This window comes from Pelodiscus sinensis, chromosome 7 (genome assembly GCF_052426305.1).
Source record: "Pelodiscus sinensis isolate ZL-2025 chromosome 7, ASM5242630v1, whole genome shotgun sequence".
Lineage (NCBI taxonomy): Eukaryota > Metazoa > Chordata > Testudines > Trionychidae > Pelodiscus > Pelodiscus sinensis.
The window spans coordinates 68,218,541-68,233,888 of NC_143058.1; the positions used below are offsets into that span (position 1 = coordinate 68,218,541).

The window sequence follows — 15,348 nt, forward strand, 5'->3', positions numbered from 1 at the left end:
CTCATTGCGGCTTGCCACTTTTCCCCAACCCCTCATGCCCGGCTCGCCGGGCTTCAAACACTGTGAATCATGTTGAGATGCCATGCCTGCTTCCGACGGGCACTCCAACTGTAATAAGTGCCTTCGGGAGGCGCACCAGACTCAGAAGTGCCTGCACTGCACTGCTCCAAACTAACGGCGAGGGCGCGCCAAGACCGAGACAATAGACTAAAGACTCTTATATGAGAAGTCCCTCCGTCCCTCCTCAGAGGACTCTCCTACGCTGTCTAAATCACCTCAACCAAGTAAGGGTATGGAGAAAAATCAACCCCCTACCCACTCTTCTTCCACGACCTCTAAAACTGGTCTCTCTCCGACTCCATCCCTATCCTCGGCACCATCAGCGTTACGGGTTAGCACCGAGGATAGGACGGGAACCTCTGGCGCATCTCAGCTTAAGACACTGGCACCGTACAAAAGAGCTCATGCAGAGCCAAGGCAGAAATCAGCGGCACCAACCGCTATCGCACCTAAGCCGTCCTCAGCACCAAAAACGCCATCGAAAGAGTGCATGGCGCCGAAGTATGCCAAAACGGCACTGTGCTCGGCACCGAAAAAGGCCCGTGCCGACAAACCACCTTCGAGCGCTCTGGTGCCGGAACAAGCCTCAGCACCGTCAACTCCCCCGCTGGCGGCGCTGCTACCACCGCAACCGCATCGCCCCGCACCGTCTCAGAGGCGTGAGCAGTACCGATCCCTGGTGCGGAGCTACACCTCCTTGGCACCGCTGTCCTCAGGTTCTTCTGTCCACTCAGTGAGATCTCGGCACTCCTCAGCCGCTTCTCGCTCAGTCAGTGACATTGGCACCGAACCAAGGAGCAGGTTCTCATCGCAACACTTTAGCCCGGCACATAGACCTCCATCCTGGCAGCCGGCTACAGTTCAATATGCATACCCTCCCCCTCCGCATCCATGGTATGCACAACAGTATGCTTACCCACCCCTGCCATATGCCACTCAATGGCAACCCTGGGAGCCACGTCCAAAGAAGGGTCACCACCGACCCTCTTCTGCTATTTCCAGCCACCTCCTCCCTCGCCTCCTGCCACTGTATCTGCCACTGAGCCGAATTCTCTAGCCCCCTCAGATGCACACGACTCTTTCTCTGAAGGTCGAGACCAGATCTCCTCTACACAATTCCTCCTTCTCCCCAGATGAAGCGTTCACTACTGAAGCCCCACCGTCGGGAGATGACACGAAAAAATTTCAGGAATTGTTTAGAAGAGTCACTATAGCTCAGGAAAGAGATCTCCAAGAGGTGCAGGTCAAACAATATCACCTTCTTCATACGCTTCAGCCGCCAACCGCCTCTAGAATTGCTATCCCCATGGATGAGGCTATAATGGACCCGGCCGACAATATCTGGCAGACACCAGCATCCGTCACTCCAACAAATAAGAGAGCAGACCGTAAATACTTTATCGCTCCAAAAAATATGGACTTCCTTTTTACCCACCCACCTCTGAACTCCCTAGTAGTGGATTCGGTACGTCACAAGGGTAAACAGCCTAATCTAAGAACAACCCCAGAGGACAGTGACCACAAGAAAGTGGACATTATGGGCCGAAAGGTTTACTCTTCATCCACATTACTCCTCAGGGCTGCAAACTATACTGCCATGCTTGCGGACTATGACCATGCTAATTATTCCAAGCTCCAGGATCTCCTCCAACACCTTCCGGAGCATAAACAGTCAACCCTGCTCAGTATTATGCAGGAGGGCCACACCATCTCCCGCACAGCCTTGCATCCCACTATGGACGTGGCAGACACCTCAGCTCGAATTACGACTCGGCGATAGTGCTCCACAGAATTTCCTGGTTACAAGCATCTGGGATATCTAGGGATCTACAACAAAAGGTTGAGGACTTACCCTTTGATTGAACCAACCTTTTCACAGCTAGGACCGACGAGGTGTTGCATTCTATGAAGAACTCTCATACTACTCTCAGGACCCTCGGAATGTATACTCCTCCATTCAAGAGAACTAGGTACCAGCCTTACCAACGCCCGAGAGAGCCGCTCAGGCAACAACCCAAGTACAGTTTCCGCAAACAAAGATCTCAGCACCATAGACCACAGCGACAACAACAACAGCACGTCGCACCCTATCCACCATCGACCAAGCAGCAGGTTTGAAGGTCAGGTCGAGAGCCAGGAAGCCAATCCACTGACACTTCCAACCGGTACCCTTCAGTTCCACCACCCCCTCCAGGCTGTTTTCCACCAATGGTCCCTTATCACTTCGGACAAATGGGTCTTGGATCTGATTCAATCTGGTTACATTATCCCCTTTACCTCCCTTCCTCCCACCCACCCTCCTAGCCCGTACCTCTTCAGGGACCCTTCTCACGAAACAGTCCTCCTACAGGAGGGTTCACATCTTCTTCAACTGGGCGCAGTAGAACACGTACCACCACAATTCCAGGGTCGGGGTGTCTACTCAACCTACTTCCTAACCCAGAAGAAGACGGGAGGGTGGTGACCCATCTTAGACCTCAGGCGCCTCAACAAATACATTGCATACCACTGTTTCAAAATGGTCACCCAATCAACTGTCATTCCTGCGCTCGATCAACACGATTGGCTTTCGGCTCTCGACCTTCAAGACGCCTATTTTCACATTACAATTCATCCTGCTCACAGATGCTTCTTACGGTTTACGGTAGGCACCCAACACTACCAATACAGGGTGCTCCCGTTTGGCCTGTCCATGGCCCTCAGGGTGTTCTCCAAAACCCTGGCAGTCGTAATGGCCTCTCTTCAATGCCAAGACCTGTCCTTCGAGGAGACGAAGGCCATGACAGATACCATAATAGCCCTTCTACTCAGCCTCGGGTTTCACATAAATTACGCAAAATCCACTCTATGCCCAATGCAGAGGCTGGAATTCATAGGCGCCCTCATCGACACAGTCACAGCAAGGGATACTCTTCCTGAGCACAGGTTCGCAATCATATGCGACCTTATCCAAGCAGTACAAGCAGTGCCGACTGTCACGGTCCGCCAATGCCTCAAAATCCTCGGGCACATGGCCTCCACAACCTATGTCGTCAGCCTGGCCAGACTCCACATGAGACCTCTCCTGTCCTGGCTCAAGACGGTTTACATGCCTTCCAGAGACCAACTTTCCAAGTCCGTCACCATTCCACCACGCATCATCAACTTCCTGCTCTGGTGGACAATCCTCAAAACATGCTACACGGCGTTCCTTTCCAACGCCCACCTTCCACTCTCACAGTTATAACTGATGCCTCACTCATGGGATGGGGAGCCCACTTGGGACACATCGCAGCCCAAGGCAAATGGTCATTTATGGAGCATTTTCCATATCAACCTCCTCAAGTTATGGGCGGTCAGAAGCATGCCAATACTTCGCTCAGTACATAGCTCACAAGTCCATTACCATCATGACGGACAATACCACCTGCATGTACTACATCAACCGTCAGGGTGGCGCTCAATCCCTTTCCCTGTGTTCGGAAGCTATCAAGCTCTGGAACTGGTGCCTATCACACGGGGTCACTCCTTCGGCTGTTTATCTTCCCGGGATACTCAGCGTCACAGCAGGCGCTCTAAGCCGTACGTTTATGGACCAGCATGAATGGGAAATCGACAGACTTGTCCTCACTCCGCTCTTCCTTCATTGGGGCCAACTGGAGGTGGACCTCTTCACCACAAAGAACAACCGAAAATGCCACCTCTACTGCTCCAGAGGAGTCTTGGGGAATCGTTCCCTCGGAGATGCCTTTTCCATCACATGGGATGCCTCTCTCCTGTATGCCTTTCCTCCCTTCCCGCTCCTACACAAAGTCCTCAACAAGATCAGAACAGACCAGGCACTAGTCATTCTAGTGGCACCTGCGTGGCCCAGACAAACGTGGTATCCTTACCTCCTCAATATGGCGGTGACGGACCCGTATCCCTTTCCTCTCCACCACAACCTCCTCTCGCAGAACCACGGTCGGACTCTTCATCCAGACGTTCTCCATCTCTATGCCTGGCTCCTTCATGGCTCCAGGATGCTGAGACTGCCTGCTCGGAACAGGTGAAGGACATTCTAATTAATAGTAGAAGACGTTCCACCAGGAAAACCTACCTGTACAAATGGACTCGATTCTCTCACTGGTATGCTCAAACCCACGCAAGCCCACCACACCTCGCTCCTTGCCTATCTTACTGGACTACTTACTATACCTAAAACAGTCCAGCCTAGCACTTAACAGTATCAAGGTCCACGCTGCTGCCATAGCAGCCTTTCACCATTCCATGGATGGCGCTTCTTTTCTCGCTGACCCACTGACTAAACGCTTCTTTAAGGGATTGCAGAATACCTTTCCTCCTGTCCGTCCACCAGACCCCATTTGGGACTTAAACCACGTTCAAAGGGCCTGACAAAACCGCCATTCGAACCTATAGCTACTTGTTCCTGGTCTCATTTGTCTATGAAAGTAGCCTTCCTCGTCGCCATTACCTCTAGCAGGAGGGTGAGTGAGCTTGCGGCCTTGATGATCGACCCTCCATACACTGTATTTACAAAGGACAGGGTGTTACTCCGACTTCACCCTAAATTCCTCCCTAAAGTACCCTCCCCCTTCCACGTGAATGAACCCATGCACTTATCTGCCTTCTTTCCGAAGCCTCACGCTGACCCAATCCAGACTGCATGGCGCACTCTTGACGTCCGACGAGCTCTGGCGTTCTACGTTGATTGCACGAAGCCGTGGCAAGCCTCACCTAGACTCTTTATCTCTTATGCTGAAAGATCTAAGGGGCAAGCAGTCTCCTCTTAAAGAATTTCTAAATGGATTACATCCTGCATTCGAACTTGTTACACCCTATATGGCAAGCACTTACCTGGAACTATCACAGCTCATTCCACCAGGGCGGTAGCTGCCACGACCGCCTTCCTTCGTAATGTTCCACTGCAAGACATTTGCAATGCTGCTACCTGGTCATCTGACCACTCTTTTGTGCAACATTATGCTCTTTCCGCTTCCATAGCACCCTCCATAGCAGTGGGACAGGCTGTTATCCACAGTTACTACTACACGGCTCCAAACTCACCTCTGTGAGCCGACAACTGCAGTGTAGTCACCCATGGGGACCACTCGAAGGAGAAGAAGTTACTCACCTTGTGCAGTAACGGTGGTTCTTCAAGATGTGTCCTCGTGGGTGCTCCATTACCCTCCCTCCTTCCCCTGCTTGGAGCCTTATACTCTAGCGGGTAGAGAAGGAACGGAGGAGCCGCGCGCATAGGCGCCCTTCAATTCCAACGACACTGGAGGGCGTCACGGCGCCTGCGCAGCATGGCAGAAATGGCTAGAAAAGTTTCCGGTCGCCGGCACGACAACGCACCAACACCCACGGGGACACATCTCGAAGAACCACCGTTACTCACCTTGTGCAGTAACTTCTTCTTCTTTTAACTTTGTGGGTGTTGGTGTATAATTTCCTAGATTGTTTAAAAAGCAAAATGAAAAAACAGATTGTCCATAAAGGAATGCAAAACAAGATAGGGAAAGAACGGATCAAAGATTATTTAGATCAGCTAGATGTATTCACGTTGGCAGGGAATGATGAAATTCATCCTAGGGTACTTAAGAAACTGGCTAAAGCAATCTTGGAACTGCTAGCAATTATCTTTGATAACTCTTGGAGAATGTGTGCAGTCCCAGAAGGGCAAACATAGTACCTATCTTTAAAAAGGAAAGCAAAGAGGACCGAGGAAATTATAGACCAGTCAGCCTAATTTCAATACCTGGAAAGATACTGGAACAAATTATTCATTAGTTTGTGAACACCTGCTGGATAATAGGGTTATAAGAGAGAGCCAGCATGGAATTGCAAAGGACTACTAACCTAATTTCCCTTTTTTGGCAGGGTTGCTGGCCTAGTGAATAAAGGGGAAGCAATAGATGTGATATATCTTGATTTTAGTATGGCTTTTGAGACAATTCCATATGACGTTCTCATAACAAACGAGGGAAAAATGGTCTAGATGAAATGATTGAAAAGCAGATCACACCTAGTTAAAGGACCATGCTCAGAGTACTTATCAAACTGAGAGGGCATGTCAAGGGGGTCTTGCAAGGGTCTGTGCCGTGTCCGGCACTATTCAGAATTTTCATTAATGACTTGGATAATGAAATGGAGGGTATGCTTATAAAATATTCATATGACACCAAACTAGGAAGAATTTCAGTCACTTTGGAGGATAGAATTAGAATTCAAAACAACCTTGACAAATTGGACAATTGGTCTGAATTCAATAAGGTGAAATTCAGTAAAGATGTGTGCAAAATATTATACTCAGGGACAAATCAAATGTACATCTATACTATTGGGAATAACTGACTAAGCAATAGTACTGCTGAAGAAGAGCTGAGGTTAATAATGGATCATAAATTGAATATGAGTTAACAATGTGATGTAGTTGCAAAGGAAACTATATCATTCTGGGTTATACTAATAGGAGTGTTGTATGTAAGACATGGGAGGTAATTGTTCTGCTGTACTGGCCACTAGTGAGGACTCGATTGCTGTACTGTGAGGGCAACAAAAATTAAAAGATTTTAAAAACCTGACTGAGAAAATATTAAAAAAAACTTGGCATGTTTAGTCTTGAGAAAAGAAGGCTAAGGGGGACCTGATAGGTCTTCAAAAATGCTAAAGGCTGTTAAATGGAGGATGTTTATCAAATGTTCTTCATGTCCACTAAGTTAGGACAAGAAACACAAGCCTAATTTGCAGCAAGGGAGCTTTAGGTTATGTATTAAGGAAAACTTTCTAAATATAAAGGTTGTTAAGTTCTGTAATAAACTTCCACGTCAGGTTGTGGAATGCCTGTCATTGGAGTTTTATAAACCGATTGGAGAAACACCTGACAGGGATGATTTAGGTTTACTAGCGCAGGTGGCTGAGTTGATGACTCATCAAGGTTCCTTCCAGTGGTACATTTCTATCATTCCTACCTTGTGGTATATTGGGAGCCATATAGGTCATCAGCAGGATAGAACCTTTGGATCCACCTTACCCCCTTGTCCCACTAAGCTAAGAGATTAACTTGATAGTAGTAGGAGGTTGTGACACTCTGTGAACCTGCACTAACAGAGTTGATATACTTTGCCCAAGAGTTTTACATTTTTGCTGACAGCAGAGGAATTGTGAGACTTGGCAATCTTGGGTTCCATTTTAGACGCTGGAGAAATGTGGGCTGTAGTAAGTACAGATTCTTCTGCTTTCCCCCCCAGCTTGTCTCTGTCTTGTGTCCCTGCTCCACCTCTTTGTCCCATTTCCATTTTCTTTACTAACCAGTTGTAGTCTTTAATCCTGAGGTTTCTCATCTCAGCTTCAGTCTCATTGTCCAGCAAGTCCCATTCTCCTTTTCTGCACTCCTAGGCCTCACCTCCTTCCCCAGTCATTCATAGTTCTCTCCCATTTTCTCATCTCTTCTGTGCTTCCCATCCCAAATCCAGACATCCCCAAGATCACATTCCCTGTGAGCTCTGAATCCCCTTCCCTAGACTCCTTGTTCAACCTCAATATCCCACTAAGCTCTTTGTTCCCTTTTCTTTGCCAGACTGCTCCAGTTCTTCGCTGTACCATGACTTCTTGTGATATCATTCTCCCCTGTCCCCATCATCTCCTTGCCCCTCTTACTAGTTCTCAGTCTTCCCCATCACTCCCAGTTTCTTTCCCCCCCACCAATCTCAGTCTCCTCTTGCTGGATTCCTTGCCCCATTCTACTCCATTCCCTCCCTCACCAGGTCCAACTCTTGTGCCTCTTCCTTTGCATTGGGGAGCTTCTGCTTCAATGGATGCCTGAATGTCAGCAAGGCATGAAGAGCACAGAATGGCAGGCTCCCTGCTCAGAATTCAGGTACTGGATCCAGCATGGCTCAGAGCAGATGAGAACTGCAGTTTCAAGGAAAGTCCTCCTCAGCCTGTATTTGGAATATGCTCAGCGTGAACAGAATCTCTAGGGAATTAAACTGTGTTCTAGCATGTCTGTCCTGAGCATGTGCAAACTGATTTTTTCATAGTCTTATAACTTGACCAAATTTGAGTTAATTTTTATGCAGGTTGCAAAAAGTACATTCCTGACACACAGACCTATTCTGCCCATCACATTTAAAGTCCCAAAGCTAGGGCTGCTAGGACGACTTAAAGAGATCACCATATTTTTTTAACACTATGTTTTTCTCTACACCTCTCTTCTCTAAATGAGCCAAAATATTTTAGCTGGAAATGTTTGGGGGTGGGGAGGTTAAGTCAGATATAATGGTATGGAAAATGTCAACTCAAATGACTAAAGTTGTGCAGAAGTTGTAAGCAAATGGAATAAAGGGTCATATAATTTGAAATGGGCTACAAAATCTCACCCATAATATAATAATCATGAGTCAGTTTCCCCTTTTTCCCTTCTTTTTCCTTCCCTCTCTCATCCCCTCCCCTCTTTATTTTGGAACTGTACCTTTAATAACTCCATTCATCTGAAGAAGTGGGTTGTGCCCACAAAAGCTCATGATACCATCTACATGTTTGTTAGTCTTTAAGGTACTATTAGACTATTGGTTGTTTTTCCAGTTACAGACTAACTAGACTGCCCCTCTGAAGCTTTTAAACAACTGGTTTAACTTAAAATCAAGATTACTTACTTATCTATTTTTCTAAAACTTTGTATTATCATACATTGTGATTGTTTTGCTAGTCCGTCCAATTTTAGAAAACTGACTCATTAACTTTTTTTACAGTGAATGGTGACTTCCTAAATAATTTTAAACAGTAGTAACAGTCAGCTAAGATGGAAAATGGCAACTACTTAACTGCCTAATTTTAGAGCCTTCCAATTTTGTTTTAATGTTGTCCATTTGTTTAGCAAAGCTATTGTTTGAAGTGACTTAAGTCTGACTAATATTTAAAATTTTTAAAAGAAGCTGAAACATAAAGCAGAGTGACATTTAGATTGGAAATTGCAGTATAAAATGTAAGAGAGCTGCTAGCTGCTTTTCCTGATAATGGTCCAACAGGCAGTTGACACCTCTTTAACTTGACCAATGGCATTTAGTTATGTGTGTGACCATTGCTGACCAGAACAATCCAGCTTTGGCACAGAATGTGCATTGCAGAGCTGTGGGAATAAATAGCTTGCTGATGTGAAGTAAATGACCATGAATCACAAAGGATTACACTGAATCCAAAGGCTTATCTGTTCTGTTGTGTATGTAGTTTAAGTTTAAAAAAAAAAAGTTGCAATGTGCCCTCTATTTCTTTCCATCCATGTGCAGAAAGTATTTTGTTCTGTGCATCAGTATCAAAGTAATGTGTGAATGTGCGCCTCCAGTAGAATCAAAAAACCTAGATATCTCTCCATATATATATATATATATATATATATATATATATATATATATATAAAAATCCTGATGGACGACAGAATGATGTCATCAGCATCACCAGGCTTGGGGGGCGGGTAGGCAAGAGTGAGAGAGATTTCCCCCAGCGACACTGCAATGCCAGGGGAGGAGGCAGCAGAGAGGCAGGCCGCTGGCTCAGTTAGAACAGCCCATTACAGTGAGCCCTGGTTGGAGTGCACCCTGACGCTGGCAGAGGCGAAGCAAACTCGGAGTGCTGCAGAGAGGAGGGGAAAGCCCAGCCCAGCTGCTGCCCACGCTGTCAGCAGGCGCAGCATGGATAAGCCCTGGGTTCAGGGCAGTAGCCGCACCACAAAGGGCTCTTTGTGCACTGCCTATCTCCTTCATAGGGAAAACCAAAGTGGAGAGAGCCCCGCAGACAGCATTATCCACACCAGGGTGGGCCGGGGAGCGCAAGCGCAGCAACAGGATGTGGTAAACTCCCTGCTCGCCCTGCTGGCAATTTCCTTGCTCCTGCCCCTCTATGCATTAGGTAAGAGGCTCAGGTGCTACCATTGTGCTTCCCACCGATGCAGGTTGGGCATGATCATTATTCACTGCCCCAGTGGTATGTTACTGAGGGGGAGGGGAATGTTGGGTGCAGGCTAGCTGTGCAAAGCATTCTTCCTTTCCCCTCACCCCTCCGTGGCCAGAGAGAGGTGAGTGCGGGGCACTGCAAAGGCCAGGCATGGGGAAGGGATGGGGGACAGAGGACTTGGGGCACCGCCAGGGCCAGGCATGGGAAGGGCTTGTAGGGAGCAGGGAACGTAGCAGGGACCAGACAAGCACAGGATAGGACTGGCAGGGTGCAGCAAGTGGGAAGTACTACAGGGCCCAGGCATGGGGAAGAACAGGGGATGGAGCAGTCAGGGGGCGCCACAAAGCTGGACATGGGGAGTGGTTGGTGAGGGGTAGAGGGTTGCTAAATGTTGGTTTGACATGATTTGTTCTTGACAAATCCATGCTGGCTAATACCTATGATTTTATTATTTTCTAGATGTTTGCAAGTGAATTCCTTAATTATTTGCTCCATTATCTTTCCTGGCACAGAACTTAAGCTGACAGGTCTGCAGTTTCCTGTATTGTTCTTATTTCCCTTTTTATAGATATAAACTGTATTTGCCCTTTTCCGGTCTTCTGGAATCTCTCCCGACTCCCGTGATTTTTCAAAAACGATAGTTAATGGCCCAAATACCTCTTCTATCAGCTCCTTGAGAATTCTAGGATGTGTTTCATCAGGCCTTGAGGACATTTAACTTTTCTTAGTAATTTTAACTTTTTAACTTATCCTACCCCATTTCTACTAGCATTCACTGTGGTAGGCATCCAGTCGCCTACCAACCTTCTTGGTGAAAACTGAAACAAATAAGTCATTAAGCACTTCTGCCATTTACACGTTTTTTGTTATTGAATCTTCCTCTTCATTGAGCAATGGGCCCATTCTGTCCTTGGGCTTCCTCTTGCTTCTTATGTATTTGTAGAATGTTTTCTTGTTACCCTTTATGTCTCTTGCTAGACTGAGCTCGTTTTGTGCCTTTGCCTTTCTAATTTTGCCCCTACATAATTGCATTGTTTGCTTATATTCATCTTTTGTACTTTGACCTAGTTTCCACTTTTTTATGAGACTCCTTTTTTATTTTAAGATCATTTAAGATCAGTTAAGCTAAGGTGGTCTCTTGCCATATTTCCAGTCTTTCCTATGCAGTGGAATAGTTTTCTCTAGAGCCCTTAATAATGTCCCTTTGAGGAACTGTCAGCTGTCTTCAATTGTTTTTCCTCTGAGTCTTGCTTCCCATAGTACTTTACGTACCAGCTCCCTGAGTTTAATAAAGTCTGCCTTCCTGAAATCCATTGTTTCTATTTTGCTGTTTTCTCTCTTACCATTCCTTACAATCAGGAATGCTGTCATTCCATGATCACTTTCACCCAAGCTGCCTTCCACTTGCAAATTCTCAGCCACTTCCTCCCTTTTTATTAAAAATCAAATCTAAATCAGCTTCCCCCCAGTAGCTTTCTCAACCTTCTGAAATAAAAAAAATGTCTCCAATGCATTCAAAAAACGTGTTCGATAATCTGTGCCCTGCAGCATTGTTTTTCCAAAAGATGTCTTGATAGTTAAAGTCCCCCATCATCACCAAGTCCTGTGCTTTGGATGATTTTGTTAGTTGTTTAAAAAAAGTCTCATCTACCTCTTTTGCCTGGTTAGGTGGTCTGGGGTAGACCCCTACCATGATGTCATCCTTATTTTTTACATATTTTAACCTAACCCAGAGACTTTCAACAAGTCTGTCTCCTATGTCCATCTCAACCTCAGTCCAAGTGCATACATTTTTAATATATAAGGCAACACCTTCTCCCTTTTCTCCCTGCCTGTGCTACCTGAACAAGCTGTGCCCTTCTATACCAATATTCCAATCATGTGTATTATCCCACAGTCTCTCTGATACCAGCTATGTCATAGTTCTGTTTATATACTTGCACTTCAAGTTCTGCCTACTTACTCCCGTACTTCTTGCATTTGTATACAGACAACTAAGATACTGATTTGGTTTTGCCCCCCCCCCCCACCTCCCCCAGATCTGGTTTGTCCCTCCTTTATCTCTGCTATTTTAGTCCATTCTCTCCCTCATTTCTGTCCCATTTCCCAGGTCTCCGTGTTTTTTGCTTACCTTTGGGCTTTGGTCAGCTGTTCCCATCAAACCTAGTTTAAAGCCCTTCTCACTAGGTTTGCCAGTTTTTTTCCAAATCTTCTCTTCTCCTTCCTCAATAGGTGAACTCCATCTCTGCTTAGCAGTTCTTCTTGGAACAGTATCCCATAGTCAAAGAAGCCAAAGCCCAACACCATGTTCACAGCCAGGCATTCAACTCCAGGATGCACCTGCCTCTGCCTGGTGACCCTACCATTGACCGGAAGGACTGAAGAGAACACCACCTGTTTCAAACTCCCTGAGTCTTGTATTCTGCTTAAGGTCACACCTTGCAGTATTATTAGTGCCCACGTGGGTGAGTAGTATGGTGTAGTAGTCAGAGGGCTGGATGCTCCTCAATAATCCCTTTGAAGGGTCTCTGATGTTGGTCCCTGGCAGGCAGCATGCCTCCCGGGATGTCATATCAGGGTGACAGATGGGTGCCTCCATCCTCCTCAGAAGAGATACTGTGTGCGTGTATCTCTGTGACAGAGAGACAGAGTATGCTGCTCCTTTAAGCATATCGGAATTCAGTCTGAAGCCTGCTTCAGACAAAGCAGCAGACGCCAGCAAGCCCCCTGAGCCCTGTTGTATCCCATCCCTTGCTGTGCAGAGATGCAGTACAGGGGGAGAGGACACCTTGATATGAGCGCCCCCTTTTTCCACTGCCCCCACTCTGCCCAGCAAACAGCAGGATCTCAGGCAGAGGGCAGGAGCAGTGTTGCAATGGGGAAAGAACATCTGAAATGTGTGATGCTTGATGGGTGGCTGGGTGGCCTCACCGTTTAGAAAGAACTGAAGCTGTGCTTCCAAGTGTTAGGCATCTAAATCTATCCTGATTTTTAAAAATCCAGCACAGTCATAGTTTGTCCAGCCCACGTCAGCCTCTGGGCATAAGGCAGACTAGAGCCCTGTGGTCAAGTGATGTGTGGGCTGCCTGCTAGGCAGATATTAGAGACAGCCTGGAGCAATGTCTGGATTTCTCACCAGGGTCAGGAGCCAGGAGATCCAATCCAAGGAGGTGGGATGGCAAAATAGGTAGGCAAGGTTGGGTCAGGTAACAAGGTAATATCAGCCAAGACAGCATATCAAAGCTGGGCGAGGTGGCAACCCATAGGCTGTGACCTGTTGCTCAGAAACCTTCTGCTTCTTCTTGAGGTCTTTGTGTGGTCTAGGTACCTCAAGAGTATGCTGTCTGTACAACATGACTGCTGTGTGACTAAAGGGCCACAATACAATGCACTATTGTGGTGTAGCTGGTAGGGATGCTGCCTAAAGATGTGATGGGCCTGTGTTCAATACTGGCATCCTGATGGTGACTAGTGTTGGTCAAGGTGATGGTTCAGCCAACTCCTGTATTACAGAGGCTAGGTGTGCTGTTTAGGGAGCCAGCACGCTTTGATTCAATACCAGTATCCTGAGAGAGCTCTTATTGAAGTCAGTGAGGGTCATGGGTAGTCAGCATCTTTGAAATTTTGATTTTCAGTTCCTACATGAGGAATTAGTCAAACATGCATATCTCAGCCTTAACCCAAGGAAGTGAGCTAGTGGCTTAATCCTCATGTCCATTCATTCCCTGGCCTCACTGCTGAACCTGCCAACTAGCATGCCAATTGTTGCAGAAGATTTTAAAATGTGGATGACATCTATTTGGAGCTGAACTAGAGAACAATTTCACAAGGGGTATTGTATAGGCCATCATGATAGCAACTTTCATGTGCATTGAGTCTATCCTAAATTTGAACTCATGAGATGGAGATGATGGGGCAAAGGGCCCTATATTTCATTGCTAATTATTTATCAGTCCTCTGAATCCTGTGTTTAATTCTGTGTTAGATTTACCAAGAGGAACATGTGCTGGCATCTTGAAATGAGATTACCGTAGCATCTGTATAAAAAACACATAAGTATGTCTCAAGCAGATGTCATGATGCCTCGGAGATTTCTTGTGTAGACTTCATAAACTTGATATAATTTTAAAAGTATGCAGCAAAGTGAATTGACTATTCATCTGTTTGTCAGAGTGTCCCGGGGGACCAGATGCTGGCCTCTGTTAAAGCTGCTTGGCCCTGCTGACAGCACAAAACCACTTCAAAGTTGTCCTAATGTAGGGGGATCCCTGTCCAGCAGAGAACTTATGCAGCCCTGCTTTCCCCCATTGTAGAGGATGGACAAGAGTAGGAGTATCTAGAGCAATTCTTGTCTATGTAGCAATCATTATAATGATGCCTCCAAAATGTATAAGGGTCAAACGCAACCATGGGTATCAGACGAACATAAAGGTGTCATCTTACTCTGACAGTTCCTTGCTGCAGAGTACCCCCTGAGACTGATCCAAGGATTAGAGAGGGAGAGAGCAAACATGGCTTAAAGCCACTTTTCTAGGCCCCAACTAAAACCACCTCTGCTGCACTGAGTGGTAGTCTACTGTAGTAGAGGATCTGGGCCTAGAATTTCTCAAGAAACATAAACTACTTCAGGCAAAACATAAACTACTTCAGCTCTTATTATTATTATTATTATTTTATTAGTTTGTTTGGATTATTTGAATCGTGTACTAATTAATTTATCTGTTTTCTTTACACATAAAAGGTGCAGGGAGACTTCTCTTATTGATTATTGTATATGTTTTACAATTCCAGGTATTGCTCTCTGGATTTCTTCCAAAACCTGAGTCAGACAATTCTTTGACAAGTCTTTCGAGTTCTGAAAGGAGTTTCATCTTTATAAACAATCGGCCAGTACATCAGAAGGAAATATTAAAGGTAGCATACCCCGCCTTTCTAATTCAATAGAATAAAAAGAGGTTTCTAACTTTCTACCCACAAACAATAGCTTCTGTAAATTAATAGCAGGTACAAAGGTTAGCATTTGGAAGTCTAAGTGCACTACAGTTGATTGTGGGAACAAAATTAAAGACTATATTGAAGCCCCTTCTTTTCTGATGGAGAGAATCAAATAATTCTCACTTGAGACTCAAAGTTACACGATTTTTTTTTTTTTCAACAAAAGCTGATATCAGGTGTACAGCCTTTAAGAAGAATCAAGTGAGACCAGTCTTTTGCCTCTTAGATTCAATAGGCCCTGGTTCCCATCTTAGTTAGACTTTAAGCTTCTTGGGATAGCAATGGCGTGCCAAAAGGGAAAACAAAAGGCTCAGGGCCATACTATATAATTAAACATGATCTGTTGAATCAGGTAGTACC

General features: G+C 46.0%; 1 protein-coding gene across 1 annotated transcript in view; it reads left to right on the plus strand.

Annotated features, from left to right (window-relative positions):
- The window catches only part of PMS1 (PMS1 homolog 1, mismatch repair system component), an 86,176-nt gene that overhangs the window by 42,730 nt on the left and 28,098 nt on the right, over positions 1-15,348 (plus strand). The window contains 1 exon segment of the mRNA XM_075934175.2: positions 14,785-14,907. Within this exon segment, the coding sequence (XP_075790290.2) occupies positions 14,785-14,907 (123 nt within the window).